Consider the following 20,215-nt stretch of genomic DNA (forward strand, 5'->3'; position numbering starts at 1 on the left):
TGAAACAAATTTGGCCAGAATGGCTGGCATTGTAAAATATCCTTGTATAATCTCCCAGATGGAGTGACGGCTGCGTTTGCATGACAATTGCTCTCTGATGTACAGAATGTATGTAAACAGTGACATCAAAAAAACAAATGTAGCGTTAGCTCAGACTAATGTTGTGATATGGGATGTACAGAACTGACTGTTATCAGCTGTGGCATCCTCACTAAGGTCAATGGTCATGTATGTATTGATGTTTATCCAATCCTAATTCCACACTCAAATCTAACTATATCACACTTTGACAAATGGTTGAAACATGGCTGAAATTAAAGCCAGTTAGCATTGTAAATGTAAAGATGTAAAGCTAGTTTTTAGCCCGATACAGTCACAGTTTTGAGGTGGCAGACTATACCCCGAGTGCCCCCATGAGCTTAGCAATTTTGGTTTAAAGTGTCTCCAGAACTACTGGATGTTAGCATTTAGCAACAAGCACTGAGCACAGGGCTGAGAGCTTGTAAAGAGAGATCAGAGGTGCAGACATCTCATCATAGTAATTTTCACTGTCAAAATAGTTTAATGTTTTCTTTGCCAGACACAGGTCAGCGAAGTCTCACCGTCACTGACTTCATTTGTTTTTGTCTGTCCCCTCAGTTTTAAACACTTCTGTTCGCCGCAAACTTATTTTCTGTCTGCAAACTGTCGACAAAATGTATCTCCCTTCCACGCTTGTTCATGTGACCCGATGAGACAGTTTCTAGTTGCATAGCTGATGTATGGAGCCACATCACAGCAACCACCAACTAAAACCCACTGGGCTGCAGAAAGCTATAGAAAACGCAGACAGTCACTGAACACTTTTTTTTTTTTTTTTTTGCTTTTTGTGCATGAGTCTTTGACCGTTTCACACATTTCTTTACAAACACACCACATGTGTTGCATTTCCTATCTCATTACTTATTCTGATGTTCTTGTGTAGTTTTGGTTTCTTGTGTATAAACCGACACTATGATAATATTCATATCCATGCTCTCTGAAGTCCTGCCTAACTATCCTCTAACAGGACATACAGTGTTTCCTCACACTGAGATGGATTGTTACAGTTAGTAATTTACAACAACATCTGAGTCACTCAACGGGGATCTTTTTACGGAAAAGTAGCTCAATGGATTGTTCTCATAGGTTTTGTGAGGCAATTGAGAAGTCAACAGGGGACCGCGAAAACTGTGGAAAACATTCAAGCTGATCTGTACACACCATTTATCACTAAATCGCAACACGGCAGGACTTCCAGTTTGACTCTCTGGGTTTTGGAGGAAATGCTAACTGTGTGTGCTGACACAATGATGCTGCCCATTAGTCACTGCACACTTTCAACAAACTCTTGTTACCAGAAGTTGAATGTTATCGTCATCAAGAACTTTTCAGTGATCCGAACACCAGCATCTGCACTGTACTGCACAAGAACTATGTCCAAGGTATCATGTTTGACACATATTGTCCAGAGCCTAATGTGTTACCACCACAAAGACCAAGCATGAAAATGTGCTTGTTTCCATGATACTGTGTTTGCTTTCAAAGCATCTAATTCCAGTTTTCATATTAAAATGGCTCGCATATTTTGGCTTAGCCCAGGCATTGCATCAAAGTGAGATAACCAATGTTTGACTTGTTCTCCTCTCAAAGGTTTATATGTGACCTGCGTGAGTGGGATTTGTTGATACACGATTTGTAAATTCAACACAACTGAATATTTCCTGGGTGATATTATGCTTAGGATTATAAAAGGATAGGGGCAGCATTTCTATTTTATTATCACAAAAGGCACAAAATCAGACGACGTGGCTCAAAAGACCGACCTGCCAGATCTTTGTTAGTGCGTAGCCAATATTCTGAGCGGAAGGATGAACAGGGGGAATCTTGTTTACTTCCTTTGTTGCCCACAGGACTGTTGAAGGATGGCAGGCTGTGAAAACCCCATTAATTGCCTCCTGGTTGCTCAAGTTTAGCGAGGGTCAAACACTGCCAGCTTTATGCAACATTGCTTGTCAAAGTGACGCAATCAGGCTTTGGTCAATCCACTGGGCCGGGACTTATTGCCAGATGTGTATTTGAACTGTTGGATATGAACAGAAGCAAAATGTGGCTAAACTGCAGGTCTGAGATAGAAAGTCGAGGCTAAGCTCTGAACTACAAATTAGTGTGTGAGTTATTGTATAAAATGAAAAAAAATAATAGCAGTGTTTCCCTGCATTTACTTTGACTCATACTTACCTACATTTATGTTAATGGGTGGGGGATTACACAAGAACAATTTTGCTTCCACTCGCTTTTCTCACAATTCCATTTTCATTTCTGAGATGCAATCATTTGGTAATGACTTCCAGATTCCCATTTTCCTCCTTGTGCTGATGAGATGAGCAGAGTCATGGCAAGTGAGATATACTGTGAAAATGTGTAAGTGCTGAAGAAATGGGAGAATCCTGGGTTCATCATACAGACAAGTGGTTGTATGATGAAGAGAGTGAGAACAGTGTGAATAACAACACACCACCTAAAAAGACTGATGCGTATAGACAGTTAAAGAAAGCACCATGGACTGTGTTGTCTGGGAAAGAGAACAAGTGAGAGTGAGATCTCATCAGTGTAACCAAGAAGAGGAGGAGGAGGAGGAGGAGGAGGAGGAAGAGGAGGAGCTCTGGCCTTGGGTCCCTGGGCACAGAAGGTGCTGCAGCATAGCTGAAGCTCCACTGACTACAGAAACTCATCCTGCGTTACTGGAGGATCTTGGAGGCGAGCTAAACAAAGCTTTATGTTCAAGATATTATGTTTAACATCACATCTACTGTATATAACATTGACCTAAGAGTCATTAACGTGCGTATTCATACACTTTTTTCTCAGTGGTCTTTGAGATACTGTATTACTACACCTCTCGGAGTCCACCTGTGGTCAGTTCAACTGACTGGACAGGATTTGTAAAGACACATCTGTGTCTATGTAAGATCTCACTGTGTAAGACATGAGATCAGATCAGGGGAGAAAGGCCCAAGTAAGAGAAGAAACCAAGAGGCCAGAGATCCTGTGTGGAGATGGAGGAAACTTTTGGTCCCATCTCTCAGTTTTTGGGAGGCATCTGAGCTAAATTTCAAAATGTCATAGCAAAAGGTATAAATACTTTATGTCATTATCATTATGTCATGTCATTATGTCAATGATGACGTTTTTTTTATTTATTTATTTATTTGCTACACTGAGTGTTGATCAATGAAGGAATGAATAATTTAAATGATATTAGCATGAGGTGGCTACATAAAATGTGAGTCTGAACACTTTCCGAATGCAGTGCTGATTCAATCAAGGATCATTTTAAGCTACCTTGTTGCCTCACATGAACATTTTAATTTTTGGCACTTTAGTATTATGTGTGTTTGAGTAACTTGGTACATTTATGTTTAAAAAATCAGCTACACCATTAAAATGCTGCACACACCACAATCGAATATGTATATCCAAGTGCATGATAGTGATAGTGTTCGCTCCTCCTCTATGAAGAATACTTCTGCGTTTTAGAACATTTTGCTTTTGGCTTTACTAAACATGACACTAATTGATGTTTATGTTCGGAGTGGATCAAATCACTTAGTGTTACGTAAAAGGGAACCACATGACGAAACCACAGAGAATTATCACTCCGGCCTCACAGAACATATTTTCAGTTTTTATGGCTTCCAACCTAACTGCTAAGTTTCACTCTCACCTCTCTTATCAACCCAGTTTCTAGCAGCTATTTTCGGAGGCACCCGTGCAACCTGACCAGCACCAAGAACAGAGAGATGAAGTTAGTGCCCAGATGATGAACACAGTGGAGCACACAGTGCCATCAAAGACCCAGACATTCCCCTCCGGAGCCGGTGGAGACCAAACAAAGCTAAGAGCAGAGTGAATATTGGACTAACATCCATCACAGACAGATACACAAGTTGGCGCCAAATGAGCTCTGTCTACTAGTTTGCCTTCGTATTGTCACGTTGGGAAGAGAATGTGCTGCATGTCAGACTTTGATACAAGAGCACAATCATTGAAAACACATTGAAGATAGGTGCAGTCAGCAGGAATGATATGTTGAAGAATACCAAATGTTCCAGAGGAGAATTTCCTGCTCATTATTGAGTCCAGGTTTTTATAGCTGGCATCCTGCATGTGCCTACACCGAAACGTTTTTAGGCATTCAGGGTAAATTAGCGTGCCGCAGCCGTGGTGAAGGAATAACATTTTACGTCCTTGTGATAGCCCGTGCGTTCAGTGCTGGAGAAAATTAGATTGGGAGACATTTTTCTTGCTGCTGAGTTGGAGTTCATTCGAGGGTACGAAAAGCTGGCACGGTGTGAAATCGAGCAATATACTGGGACCTGAAGTTCTTCCTCAAATTTAAGTTGGTCAGGCAGGTGATGGCCATGGTTAGTTGGCCACCACACAACCTGAAAACTTAGTTCAAGTACAGAATAACAGATGACATATTTGAGCCTCTTCTTCTTCTTGATGGGTTTTCATTAGTGCCCAGACTGATCACATCATTCTCTTGAAAGCTTGTTTTTGTTTTGTTGCTTCATTTTATGGAAAAAGCACCAGATGAACATTAGCTAAGTTTTACGCAACAACAGTAATATCACAAATCGATAGCAGAAATATTAGCAGGCAGCACACATGGACATGGCGTACCAATCACATCCATGCACCCAAGTGAAGCTCAACCACATGTGCTGTTAATTCTCCAGCTTGTTTAAAGACGATTAGGGAGAAAAAACATTAAACTTTGAGGAAATAAATTCAGTCATAAAAACAAAGGAATTTGCTAATAGTGGAGGTTGATGTCGAAATGCTATCTTTTTGTCAGTGAGAGGTTGGAGTTGAGGTCGGTGGGGGTGAGTTAATGACCCTGAGAAATGTGGAGAGACTTGATGGTTTATACTCAGATGCCAAACTATCATCTCATCTCACCATTGCACCTTAGCTTAATGGAGCGCACCAAGTGTCGTAACTTTACGAGGACACTGCATGTGGAAAGACTGTGGTTCCTCTTTTTCTTTTTCTTTTTAAGGTGCAAATGAAAACTTGGAAGATTTTTTTCTCTGCAGCAAAAACCGAGGAGTCAGAAATGAATGCAGCAAACTGATAACGGCAAAGCTTGCGATGGTTATCGAAAGGGTTACTATCTGAAGTGATTTCAAGTCTCATTCAGAGATCTGGCACCTTGCATTACGCACTCCTGTTTTCCCCATTTGTTCTGCTAACTCCACAAGGGTCTTGTGTTGATTTATCGGAGTGTTAAGCACTCGAATGTTTATGCCTTGCACCCTGGATGACACCATCTGCTACTAATCTGTATTTCCGTCGTTGTCTGCACACAGCAGCCCAGAACAGCTCGGGACAGAGTCAAGTACAAAGACACAGATTTCCCTATCTGTCTCTTCCTGTGCGGCTCCATCTGGATATTTCACCAGTATTTACTAGTCCCTTCTACAGTTTACCATTCATCTTCAGCCTTTGCACTTAACCTGTATATTGCAGTCTAAGAGAGTTACAGTAAGAGTTACTGAACAGTGGGACATATGCTGATTCATTCAAGCCGCTCTGCGTAACCCACATAAGGAGAAATACCAGCCAACTACTGTAACACAGCTTCTGTGTTAAAAGGCTTTTTAAAACATATTCTCATAGAAATATGTGGGAAGGATAAGAAGGATCATCCTGTTTATAACATGAAAAATGTTCCACATGCAGACGCAGTGTTATGTCAAATGGTTCTTTCATCTCCCCATTTCTAATGTAGATTAGTGATACACAATATTTCATCAGTGTGCTGAAGTTTCCATTGATAATGACTCACCTCATCCAGGTGGAATTGTTTTCTTTGTTTAGCTTTAGTCTTTCATGCTAAGTCCAAGTTTCCAAGTAAACTACTGGTGCTGCTGGTGGAACTACAATATAGACCAGAGGTGAAAAATGTACTTAAGTGAAAGTACATACAGTATTTTAACAATCAAATACACATATCAAAAATGAATTTGGTAGAGCCAGCTAATTCTATGTAAAAAGAATAATCTTATCCTCTGAAAAGAAATATGATCGACTGTAAGTACATGTACCTAAGAAACTGTGCAGTATCCCAAGTGTTGTAAAGTACTTGGAAGCTCAGTTACAGTACATTCAACCACATAAAATGCAGAGAAGCAAGAAAGTCCAGGACACGAGTCAGTGATCAGTCATAAATAGTTGCCATCAGATGGGAAATAGACACAGCAAACAATAAAGTTGCCAAACTTGGCAGAAGACAGTAGGAGACAGTCCCATGCCCATCTTTAGGACTGTTGTAAAGAGTGTTGTCATGTGACATATACTGTAACAATGGGACAGGATGATGTTTGACCCTGATACCCAGTATGTTTTGCGAAAAGCCGTTATCGGGCTGATACCTAATCCTACCATTAGTTCACAGCAGGTTTTTAAGGCAGCGTTTACAGCTCTCATCATGTAGCTCGCCTCTGAGCTAAACCACTGTTATATCCTAGCAGTGTAGCAATTACTAGCACTACCCATGTCAAAGATGATCACTTTAATATCCATCAGCCTGGCTACTTATTTCTTGTAAATAATTCATAGAACATTATAAAACCAGAAACGCATCAGACCTGCATGACTCACAGCTCTACGACAGCAGTTTTTGACATGTGCACAAATATTCCCCTCCCTTGACTTTGAGCCGTGCTGAGTTTACGAAAACAAAAGAGCAGAGATCCTCGGAGCTCTCTGAGGCATCATTAAACTGCACGTGTCTCGTGATGTATATCTTGGTTTTCTTTATATAAAGTACTCATGAGGGAAAGCGAGGGCCTGCATTGAGAACTCGGGCCGGGCCAGAGACCAGAGAAGAAGTCAACCGACAAAACACTTCACAGGGAATGTTGCAGATATCTACGGACCATATTTTTGGAGTTGGAGATGATAGTTGAATACAAAATGAACGTCTAGATTGTGAGCTCTGCACTTTATCTTCTTCCACAGTGACAGGACAGTCCGTTCTGTTCTGTCATAATGTAGGATCCAAAGCTCTATGGAAAGTTCAGACAGACTATGATCATCTCTCTGTCAAATTGAATGATAAGGCATGGTGAGAGACCAAGCTTCGGATCAGCAGGCTTTATGATGTACGGGTGTGGCTATTCATGAAATCCTTCTATTTGCAAGTATAAACACGTCATTCTTTTCTGGTGAGATCAATGCAGGGAGTGCTCCCAAAACGACCTCACACAGACAAGGAATGTGCGCGTACGACAATATATCACTTTGGTTTGTGAACGTAAGCTCACCGAATCCTAAGAGTAGCAAGTTAATTCATTCAAGAGAAGATAGTGATTCCTGAACACACACACACACACACACACATTCCATCACGATAAAATGGAGAAAGAACACGGCTACATAAATTTGCGCCGAAGACAATTTATTGTGTTTTGTTCCAGCCGAAAGTCTCACTAAAGGAACACTAAAGCTCACCATGACAAGGCTGACTCGACCTAAAAAGCATGCACGTGCACGCACACGCACGCACACATGAACTATAAGACGTATAACAAAAGAATAGGTACCACTCGGCCCCGCATGGTTTCTTTAATGTATAAATACAGCTTTTGTGATAGGAAACCTGGCTGCTGATTGTGTATCTTAAAACCTATATTTCATCCGACCCTGCCGATGCTCATGCTGCACACACAACAATCTTGACAAGCAGTCTGTCTTGGCATTAATTAAAGCACACGGTCCAAAAAAGAGCGAGTAAATCAAAGGCAGAGCGTTCGACAGAGGACAAAGCACAAATGAGCTCCCAAGTCTCCTGGAAATTCACGTGCGCTTGAGGGAGTTAAGAAGAGGCAGCCTATCAGGATATACCACTCCATCGTCAACGTCAGATATCGTACAGATGTCAAGTACAATATCTTTTCCTAATGCGGGGAGTAAGCAATGCTTGAAATTTCATTCCATTCCAGATAGGCAGAGTTTTCCTTCATCCTCTCTAAAGACTTAACCGTCGGCAGTGTAGAGGCAGCATAGCAGAAGATAATAAGAGGTTTTCTGCGCAAGAAAACATAAAAAGAGAATTATGATCCAATTAAATGGTTGTGAAAACTCCCCAGGAACATTAACTTTGGCATTAGACTTGTGAAACTGGGACAATAAGATGAATACTCCACGTCTCCATTAGTTCTTCTGGTATAAAACGTTTTTGATTGTCGAGAAGTGATCCCAAAAAAAACATAAGCAGTTACTGTGAATTTATTGTAGACTATTATAACCTTCAAAACTCACATATCAGGATAAACCCACTTTGATGCATCATCTCATTTGAGCATTACTGAAAACAGTGGAACAGGCCATATTTAAATTTGACGGATGAAGAGGAGGAGGATGTGCAGGTAAATTATCTCACATAGCCCTTTGTGAGTAATTCCAACTATAGTGGCTCAAGTTCAAACAGTATGGATAATTAAAATGAATGCATTTGAAAAGAAGATGATACATTATAGTGTATCAACAACTGTAGCATTGAAGAATTGTAAAAAACAAACAAACAGAAAAAGAACAGTTCATCGTAATTCAAATCTTCAGAAACTATTATCATTACTACATAAAAGAATAATTGTCAGCCTCACGAATGTTAGTTGTGTAGTGAGTCTGTTTGAAACAATGTCTGGACCAACAACAAAACTATCATAATTAACTGTCTTTATTATATGATCAGTGTGAGGTATTCAGAATCCACAGCTTTAATTTTGTCAATTTGTGGGAGAGAGTGACTGTTCTTACAAACTAAAACCAGAGAGCTGGATTTGGATTTGTGGTTCTGACTCATAACAAAGACCATTGTGTAAGACTTTATTATATTGAGTTTGTTACTTGACAATCCAGTTTGTGCAATGTTAAAGTCAGACCGCAAAGGCCGTTGATTTTCTGATGAATTAAGTTTTCAACATGCATATATAATGTGATTAACGGCCTACATTTGAACACAACTTTCAGAAAGAATTAATGAGAGCTCGGTAAAAAACAGTAAAGAAGTTTATAAAGTACCAACAGTGAAACCCTTTTACAATACATTTTTCATTTCTTCATTTCATTCTCTTCTATTACAGTTCAGTGTAACTAACATTTTATTGTGACTGAGGCAGGAAAGAGTAACTGTAAAGCACAAACAATGTGGACGGGTGTGTCAGTATGAACAGTAGTGGCATCTGTGTCTCTGGCAGCTGAAATGGTTACACCCAGTTGATTTCATCGCTCTGTGTGCCTGATCTGCTAAGTAGTGGTCAAAGCCAGTAATATAGAAGTCTACATCTGTTCCATGTACAGTACAAACAAAATCTGATCCCTGATCGTGTTGCACATGCATGACCAGATGGGAATAACTCCTAATAAAACTCTTTTCCACAAACTTAGCTGTGATTAGTTGTTATTTAGTAAATGTTGCATCACGGTAAAGTGGTTAAATGAACTTGGTGAAAGATATTCAATCAAATTGCCGACAACCCTTTGGATTCCAGTCAAAAGAAAAGTGGTCTAATGATGCACATCCTGGAGGATGAGTGGGTTCACATGGGTGGCTCCTTTTGACAGCTGGAAGCACTGAAGTACAAGTATATGCAACTTTTTCAACTTGTACTGTACCTATTTTTGATCTTCATTAGACAGCAAAAAAAAGAAAAAAACCCTTGTGTTCCTCTCAGTGAAATCCTACCCAGGGGGTTGGAACTGCTTTAACAAAACCTGCATGGTCTTCGCGGCAGCCTGCTGCAATTACCCAATCGTGCTGAGGACGCTATGCACAGCAGTGCTGGTGTCATGAGACAGGCAGGCCCCACTGCTTGACTGAAACAGGCTCAGCTTCCCATCCAGGGTCCCAGTCAGCAGCTAGGAAAGACAGAGAAACAAACATGACATCACGTTCAGCCTTTCACTCTTGTGGATGATATTTCCAAGGAACTGTGTCACACATCGCTCTCCTTTTTTCCGACTCTCCGTTTAAAGCACCAAGTTACGTAACGGCACACCTGCTCCCTTCACCAAGGTCAAGATCCACACTGTGATTCCCATTGAAATTCTTGATTTTCCACACCTGCCATTTATCACTAAAAACATGAAACCGCCTGACCAGAGCTCTGTTATATAACTTTGTTTAATCAAAAATGGGGCTTGGGGTTCCTGCCAGTGCTAGTCATGGTGAGGCAACTGTTTACAGATTAATAAGGGACCCACACGTCAATAAACTAACATCAACCCCCACACCCTGCACGACCATTTAAGCAGACACATCTGCAAACGCACACACACAAACAAAGCACACTAAAACTAACATGTGGATGCAGATGGAGACAAGCAGACATCTGCACAAGCACATCATTGCTATATTTCTTCTTAAGCAGCGGGGATTAAGTCATCTTTTTATCAGCCAGTCGAGCAGATGAGAGTGAGGGAGACTTATCTCGACGATCAATCAGCAGAGGTTCAGAATAAGGCTTATGATATCTATTCAAACCTGCAGATGCGCAAAAATGGAGTATACAAATATGAAGGAAGACCATGATTGAAGACAGTTGTTCACAAATGGCTCTATGTTCTCTTTATTGAAACGGGTAAGACCAGGGTGTCTAACAAACCGTTTTAAATCTATGTCATACACTACCACTCCAAGTCAGGGTTATTTGCACAACACTTAATCCCATTTAAAGTCCTAAAGGACTGCACAAATCATAGATGATAAAAGAAAGAGAAAAACAATCCAACAAATTGCAAACTTAACAGGAATGCATGGGTGAACGTCCAGATCTGCTGTGAGGTATCAGTGTCGTTTATGGTGATTTCAGAGAGTTTGGGTCGTTGTAAAGACAGAGTATCTTTTTAGAGTCCACTAACAGTGGGAATCTTGGAAAACCATTTGCCAAGCAGTGATAAAAAACACATTTGGTACAACAATAGTCCAACATTTTTTCCCATGTACTAAAGCTGTTTTATGCAGGAGAAATCATCTTTTACCAGCACACAGATGCCTGTGCTGGGAAAGGGAGTCAAAATAGCTGAGGTCTGAGGATGACTCAAACATACAATGACTAAACTGGGGTGGATTTAATCTCCCTTTGATGGGCGATCCTTGCAGCCTTTCTCCGACAGACGCACAGAGGATTTCCAGGTGTGTGTGTTTGTGTGTGTGTGGAGCCAAAGACAAGTAAGCACAAATACATTACTCCCACATTGGCATTTGTTGTGGTTGTGTTTTTTTTAGTGAATAACACCCCCACGAAACAAACAGTGACAGCTCATTTCTCTAGCTCCTCTCTATCTTCGAGAAGTCTTCTTTCACCATGACCTCCTACTCAATGACCTCGAAGAACAATAGCCGTGCTGTCTGGGTCCTGCCCCCAGGCTGCTAAAATAGCTATTTAAAACTTAAAGGGGGTCAGAGAGCAGTTCCATTAGCAACCACAGCTCTCTCCATCAACTGCAAAACCATTACACTGTGTAATTGTCAAGATTTTACGCGCTCCTCCATGCAAAACATGGAGACCAAAGCTGAGCTAAGACGAGCCCAGTTGAGTCGTCTAAAAAGGTGATAACAACATTTGGAGTTTTGAAGTCATACACTTGCAACAAACATCTGTTTCCAACGCATTCCACTTCTCCAACCATCCACCTCTGTTCACTGAGGCTGAAGCGAGCTAAGCCAACGTTGAGTGAATGTTTCGGGTGACCCTCGGGGTCAGCGCTAATTCATTGTAGAAATATAGCAGGGGTCGTGCTGGGCTATCACAAGTGAGTTATTGGGTTTTCCTCAACATCACACTTCTAAGAAACAGTTAGGGCATAGATTTCCAAGATTTATTAGGGGATGACCTAATGCAATCCTGTAACCACTGACATAAAGTACCCATCAAAGGTTTGAAGACCCCAATTTTTTCCTTTTTTTACTTAAATTTAAGCAGTTCAAATCTAGTGAATAACCCTAAACTGTACAAGGGTAAAGAGCCGAAGGTAAAAAAAAAAAAAAGAAAAAAATTTCTAAAGCAAGATGATGAGCCAAAAAATTTGGGTAAAAAAAAGAACCAAACTATGGCTTTAGATAATGGACTAGCAGCAGCCTCCAGACTTAAACCCCACAGGGATGGACTAGATAGAAGGTGAAGGCAAAGCAAACTACAAGTTCAACACAGTGGTGGAATTCTAAAATGATGTTGAGATGAACTTTCTGAACAACATTAAGAGTAAGAGCCTTGAGTGTGTTCAGCTGAAGTGCTTCTTTAACAAGAAGGTTAGACGATTCCTTGTTGTTTCACATCTACAGTTGTTTATTTGTTCTGTTTCTTCTCAGAAACACAGACATTGAATTATGTACATTTAAATGGAACCTGGAAAACCTGACGTGTTCTAAACTTCTGACCTGTAGTATATATGGTAGGTTTTCAAAGGTAATATCATTCACAGGCAAGCATTTTTCAGTTTTGCTAGGATTTGTTTTATGGGTAATTTTTCATAATGTCAACACACAGGTCATGCACGCAAATATGAGTTGCATCTTATTTTATCTGCTTGTTTATTTGTTTTTCCGTTTAGCATATTAAAGTCTCATTCAAAACTTTTTAGGAATCCTTGGATCGTAAATCAGGTTGAGAATGTGCCGGGTGTCTCACGCATATTACATAATCTAAGTTATTGTCTGGCATGTTGGCTGACTACCACGGAAAAATCACACACACACACCACAAATCAATAGTTCAAAGGAGAAATAAAAAACAATGATTCAGAAAGCAATGTGGGTTAGATTTTCCAGTGGCGATATTGGCATTTTGGTTGATACGTCCAAACATCCATCTGTAAAAAACTGATATGAACACAGGGTTCACAAATGCCAACATGTGGGATGTTCATGTACATGTTGAGGGGAAATCCATATGAAAGATGGGAAAGAGCAGAGCAGGCAGTCACCATATTTCTGTATCGACTACCAGTAAGAGAAATGTATAGTCTCTCGTCAGTGGTGTAGCCTACAGTCCTTTATATCTTATTTTAACGGCCTATTAATCTTTATGCATGACAATAGGGGCTTTAATATAACTCAGCCTCTGTGGCTCATATCGTGGAAAGTGCTTTCACAAAGTAACAAGAGAGTCTGGACAACAGCTAGCTGGTAACTTCAGTAGAAGAAGCAGAAGCTGCTTCCCACCACTGGACACAGCTCTTGGTGAGTCAAGGAATGAAGACTGATGCTGAACTCACAAACATTTATTCGAAACGGGTAAACACACAGCTGCTATGCTAACATTGGCAATGTAGCTACACCAAAACTTACAAAGAAGCCCTTTCATTAATAACTTAGTATCACAAATAATGTTAAATTGATGAACAATGTTTGTAACTAGTTACTTTCTAGAAGAATAAAATACATTTGTTTTATTTTTTGGAATTGATATCTATAAAAGCTATCAAAGATTAAAAATCATATTGGAGATGACATGTGATATGTATTTTATTTTATTTTTTATTGAATACCAATTAGGTTAGCATTAATCTAAATGGCAGCTATAATCATACATATTATTTTTATAATATTAATGACTATAACCAAATACTGAAAGTAGCCTATCTATAATGGTTAATAAATGTCTGTTTCTGCCTGTTCATCCCGCTCCCCCCTCTAGTCAGTGTCTGTGCAGGTGGAGGTCTGAGTGGACGTAATGCAGAGAAACACAGATACGATCAGACTCAAAGCATTCCATAGTTTCATGCATCAGAGGACCAGTTCTGTTAATAACTCAACCATTTTAAAGGCAAATGTAATGCCATCACAAAAATGACAGCATGATGGGTCATCTCTCATATGTTATCTTATCTACGTTTATTTGTGAAGAATAGGTGTATGTTATGAGAAAGGAGGATCACAATACGCTTGTTTGCGGTTTTTACAGCATTAGGACACATCAGTTTGATATCTGCATTCAAAATATTAAGGTAATTTTGTCTTGCATTGAAACAAATGTTGTGTGCCATTTAGGTTAACAGTGCCCTACAGGGGAAGAGGACTATCTACTATGGCCAAGTGAAAAAACGCTGTCCTCCAAATGTGAACGGGTTTGATACTTCTTGTAACTTTGCAACTAGATCCAAACTTTTTATTTCCTCACTTCCTGTTCATTGCAGTTCCAGCTGTGCTGAACCCAGGCCAGTTCAGAAAGGCTGTCTCAGCTCAGTCTGTGTCTCACTCTAATGTGACATTCTGGACCAGACAGCAGAGTCCACCTCTCTATTTGCTGTCTGGCCACTACAGTAAGAAGGGAGAGTTTTGCTCTCTAGGGTCAGGCAGAGAGGAAACGAAGAGATATGAAAAAAAGGACTAACCAGTGTGAACAGCTTTTCAAATGACAAATAGCCACAAATGATATGATACAGTGAAAAGGTCCAGTGGGACACCAGCTGCATTTCTGACTGCCTGCAAAGAACAAAGATGATCCATGCTGACATGGAGACAAGAGTAGGACTGAGCTTAAAAGCCAATGAGATGATTCACTCATTGTTCATCTTCCTTGTTGGGACAATAGAACATGTTAACTTTCAGAGACAGCTGCCTGTGTCAGTAAGCGGTCAGAGTCCTGCACTAACTCCAACACATGAAGTGCAAATGAGGTCTAAAGTACTTGAGGGAAAGAGTTCAGAACCTTCTCACATAATCAAAACACTGACAATGAAAACTGTACTTTCCTTTTAAAAAGAGCTCTAATTTGGATTTTTTTTCTCATCTCCTTCCAACAAAAACAAAAAAATTGACAGATATGTAAGTTGCTGAGTGCAGCGGTGTCCTGGAACAGATAAGGGTTTAGTATCTTACTCGGGGGTATTTTCATAGACAAAAACACATTTATTCAAAGACAGGAAACCCTAATGACTAGCTCATTTTTGTCTCATGTTTTTACGTACCATTTCTAATATATACTGTAGGCTTCAGCTAACATTGAAACTTCAAGTCACTACGTGTAAAAAACTGCCTGAAACAAGCACACCTGGTTTACGGTTATTCAAAGCAAAATCCCTGTTTTTTATTTGATGGCCATGGCTAGTAAATGTCTTCCACTGCATCATCCTGTCCACGTCCAGAAAGTCTCCCACAGGTAAGTTACAACTTTTACAAATGTTCCAATTCATATGAGTCACATTTAATGAGGGCTAACATAACATATGGAGACTTTTACACAGAAGTAAAGTTTTTTTTTCTCTTTTTTCTTGAATCAGTTTGAACTTTTCCATAGAAATGTGGATTTAAAAAAAAAATCTTTACCTTTGTGAATTGATATTCATCTGTTTTAATGCTCAGATTGTAAAGAACAAATAATTAGAGTCTCCAAATCAAATGATACTTGGTTCCTTTTTGTTTATCATACCTAGGGATAGGTCAGTAACCTTTAAAAAAACGGTGAGGCCAACAGGGGTTTGGGCATTTGCAACCAACACCAGTGATGAGATTCAATAAGAATGTCCAAAGAACAAAGGCACAAACAGACCATTTTGATCAAGAAAAAATTGTTTTGAAGACAAACATCCAATTTCAGCTTTTCACAAGCACTTCACAGTAAAAAGGCCACCCATGAAAACTCCGATCTGAATGAAGGGCCAAAATGGATGTAGCAGTAGACAGGAGGTTTGTCACATCAGCATTGAAAACAGACCACTGAAAATAAAATTAAGGGGGAAAACACTGTCCTCCACTGTCCTTCCAGCAACACATCTTCACTTCACAAGAGGCTGACCTTGGCTCGTACTGCACAGAGGTTTCCACTGCTGATGTGGAACAGTGTAATTGGAGCCATCGACAGTTTGGGATGAGATGGTAGAAATCTGAGTAACCCAAATACAGCGCAAGTCCTATGGTCTATTTCTATTGGGTGACCCAGTAACCCGCTTCTGTGAAGTCACTGTTGTTTCGCCTCAGGCTAAAACATTTTTCTTTACCTTTACATATGATACTACATCTCTTCAAACCATTGGAGGTACATTTTCAACACTGTTTTGTTTTCAGTCACTTCTCAAATTGGACAAAGCTTTGCTTGCCTCCAAAGTGAGAAAATATCCTAACATTAGCTAGTCAACTTTTACACTAGCACTTTTAGGTCCAACACAGGGGAGCTTATGAAACTTTACAGTATGCCATTTGAAATCCCAACAGCATTTTACAAGACAAGAAAGTGAAGTGACAGTAAAAGTTGGGATCTCTCATTACAGACTAAAGTACTGAAGTCAACCTGAGGGAATGAACCCTTGAGCTAGATCTGCCTGCTTGATGGTCTTTTAAGTATTAGGGTGGAAAACATGAGTGAAAAATGAGTGGAAAATATGCATTGCATTATCTGTCTGTTCCCCGCATCGGAAGGTTCCCACAGCAGTAAATATGGAGAGCATCTGGCACTCAAGTGTGGATAAAAAGCAAGGTGAGCACAGGTTGGGAACACCTTTTGCCAATGTTTTTTTTATGTCTTGGTAAGGAGAAAGCACATGCTCAGGAAATACATCAGTGATAGTATTATGATATCACGAGACCATGGTCTCAGTTAACCGTTAAAACTGACTGGCTGTTGCCCAGGAATTCTTCTTACTTCAACTCGTTTTTCATTAACACGTCTCTCCTTTGGCCACAAACAAAAGAAAATTTAAGTTAAATATTCATGCATCCATTCCAGTGAGACATTAGATCAACCAACTCAAAGTTAACTAGAAACAGGCTCTCAGAGCAGAGCCAGGCATTTAATATATCAGTAGTAGATCACATGTCTGAGGAGTCGGAAAGAAACACTTTTCAGTTAATGTGAAGAAGAATTTGTTGAGCGGTAACTCTCCTATCCATCTTCCTCTCTTAGAAATAGATAGAACAATGCTCATGACAAGTACATTAAAGTGAGAGTGTGGGTGTAACTTTCTGGATTCTATACAGGTCAACTCCTTAGCATCTTGAAATAATTATAAGTCCTCACGTTTTCCCATATAATGTGTGAATATTTTCTCAGACACAGACTGATAAGTTGTCTCCCATGTCTCACCACCTCATAAGAATGAAGGGTTGCATAAGAAGCCTTCAAACAGAGCGTGTTTCATCTCAGTTTAGGAGCATTATCAATCTTCAGTACTGTAAGATGCATTATCAACATTTAACTAGTTTTTTCGCCATCTAATTCCAACTGGTGGCGAATTTTAACCTACATTTTAAGATTCCCAAACTGAAACATATCAAATTTACCCTGCCCTGTGGTGTGGAACTCAAACATCTGAAGGGAGCTCGGAGAGGCTGCTGCTCTGTGTCAAAAGGAACCAGTTGAGGTGGGCATCTGATTAGCCTGCCCCTTGGGTGCCTCTGTTTTCCAATAGAGAAAAGGCTGTGGGGTAGACCCAGAGATCGCTGGAGGGATTACATGCCCCATCTGGCCAAGGAATGCATTTGGATCCCTCAAGAAGAACCTGAAAATGTTGCTGTGGAGAGAGACTCATGGAATATCCTGCTTAGCCTGCTCTGACCACAACCCCATCCCAGACAAGCTGAAGAAAATGAATGGATGAACTGAGGAATGAAGAATTACCTTCCTTTTTTTTTTTCACTTTTAGCAATAACGGACTAAACCACAACATCTTCTGAGCTCATGTCAAACAATCAGTTTCCACAAAAACTGAACTAGCTCTGTCCAGTACCGAAGACTGCGACAGGGGTGAAAAGGTAAGAGGACCTCTTATTATAACAGGTTTTTCAAACCACAAATGAATTTGAAGAAATTAAGGGGCACATGATGTGAATCTTCAAGTGAATTTTCAAGAAATAAGGATAAGGCCCACAGAGACATAAAACAGGCCACAGTGGAAGAGCAGCAAGAACAAGATAACTATGCGCTTATTGCATTTAGAAAACTTGCAAAAAGCTTGTCAGCAGAATTGCTTGTGCCATAAGAGGCTATTGAAACCACAGTATTATTGGTCATTGGTAATTATACCAAAGCACCATCACCAAATGCAACAAAACAGGCACGAAACCCACTCATAAGACCCAGGTACTGCCCATAAATCCAGTAAATACCACAGCTCTCTCTCGTGCTATTCACTTTGAATCATGGCGTTCCCATGCGGACATCCTGATTTCCAACGTGGGAAGACTTGTCATGGCTCTTTATTTAGCTGCAGACCCACTGGAGCCCTCCAGGTTTTTCACACATTTGTGAATTTTATTACTTCAATCTGGTCAAATTTTGCAGGTACCTGTAGTATGAGATGGGCAGTGACATAAATCTGAGAAAAGAAATCAATCAGAAATGACCTCATGAAAAATTACACATGAATATATCTGCTGCTATATGGACGAGGGTGGAAACAATTCATCAATGGCCTATGTTCCGAAAGGAACACAAAGGCCTAAGTAAGTAAGTAAGTATATCTGCTGCACAAATCTGAACATATGTAAAGAAATAGTTAGATTTCCGTATGGAAATTGTTTGTTGAGGTATTACTGGTATATCACTATGGCAATTAGATTTATGTGATTATGTATTTTAATCATAAATACATATACAAATTTGAGTTTTATAGCATCAAATAGAATATGCACATTTCAGTCTAAAGTGCCAACATTTAATGATTTCTGGGGTTTTCTGCTTTGACTGCATGTCCTATCAAACAAAACAGAATGTACTGATGAGGAGTGAGCATGTTCTGAGTGATGAAGTGTGTCTTCAGATTCTGCAGATCACTGCAATTCAGCCAGTAAATGGCTACGGATCAAACTTTCCACTTTCAAACTTGGAAATCTGAACATATCATTGTGCTGCAAAGTTCAATTGAATGGAGTTCCACAGATGGACAAGCAGGTTTAAAACATGTGCTTCGAGTCTAAAGACAGTCAACAAGAAGTCTCAAGAGGTTGTGATGTTAGATTTTAAAAACTGTCTCTGTAAAGTTACTTGCTTTGAACAGTTACAAAGTGAAATCATTAACTGAACAATGAAACACCCTGGGAATACTCTGGAGATTTTGTTGAAGAGACTGAAGGATGCTGGCATAAAGTAGCACTGTGATCTCTGAATTCTTATGACAATTTGAGATCAACCAATTTCTTTGTCCTGTGGTAGCTTTACTTCACGTTTTTATAGTAAACAGGAAACGTATATAAAACAACTTCATTTTGTTTTCAACTAAAAAATGATGACAGCGACAAACAGAGCATTTTTGACATTTGAAGCTCAATACTGAATCTTGTCTCTGTTGAAGGTGAAAAAATGGCATAACAGTAAGCTAGGATTCAGGAAAATTGACCAACAGTCATGAAACAAAGTGAAAGTCAACAAGCACATCCCTGTATTGACTGTGCAGCCAGTGACAGGCTGGAACAGCCCTGCAGGCAGGCAGTCAGTCATTCAAGTGGATCAGCACAGGGCACACAGCGAGTCACTAGATCCCACAGAATTATGGTGCGGAAGAGCAGTAATCATTATCTGATTGGACTATAAACTAGCTACCACTGCTTAAACCCACAGAGTGATTTTGGGGATATTCATGTTAAATTAAAATGGTATTGGTTTGGGAAGCTAACATTGTTGTCTCAGTAGTGTACCGTATAGGGTGTATATATTTGTTAATGCTGGGTATTTATATTCATATTTTTATATGCAAGTAATTTGTTTTGTCAGCTATTTTTGTATAATGCACTACATACTGTATACAAGGACAGGAAAGGAATATGCACCCACTGAAACACATACACACTAGCACATAGAACTACAGTTATACACCCATCCCACACACATGCAATGATACAAAGAGCCTGTTATTATTTCTAGCTCAGTCCTTATATTGAATTCCTTTATGGCTACCTGTAGAGATCCTGTGAAGTCACTGACATAAATTCCACCCACCCTGAAACTGTGGGATGGTCTCAATAAGCCCTGCTATGTGACCTCAGCCTGAGGATATCATTCCTCCTTTACAAACACTCACAGTCCACAGCAAGTGGAGATGATGCAGGCCTGTGCAACCACCTGACTCACAATATTTCTGTGTGGTGAATAGAGTATAACTTTAAGACCATGCAATGTGAATTTTGTTTTCAACTCACCTCATATTTCATCAGCTAATGACATGCCAACATTTCTATTTGTTAATTTCC

At 39.9% G+C, this 20,215-nt stretch overlaps 1 protein-coding gene across 3 annotated transcripts in view; it reads right to left on the reverse strand.

Moving 5' to 3' along the window:
- Nucleotides 1-20,215, reverse strand: part of wdr27 (WD repeat domain 27) — a 50,655-nt gene that overhangs the window by 2,801 nt on the left and 27,639 nt on the right. The window contains exon 24 of one of the 3 annotated variants that reach the window (XM_085800337.1): nt 9,604-9,951. The exons of 1 other annotated variant lie outside the window; for it this stretch is intronic. In XM_085800337.1, coding sequence (XP_085656463.1) covers nt 9,838-9,951 — 114 coding nt within the window. In that variant the 3' untranslated portion in view covers nt 9,604-9,837. Of the gene's footprint in view, nt 1-9,603; nt 9,952-18,176; nt 18,316-20,215 lie in introns of those variants that run through there. One more of the 3 variants, XM_085800335.1, reaches the window with a different exon arrangement.

The sequence above is a fragment of the Trachurus japonicus genome, chromosome 15 (genome assembly GCF_045865225.1).
Source record: "Trachurus japonicus isolate A0001 chromosome 15, Traja_1.0".
Taxonomy (NCBI): Eukaryota; Metazoa; Chordata; class Actinopteri; order Carangiformes; family Carangidae; genus Trachurus; species Trachurus japonicus.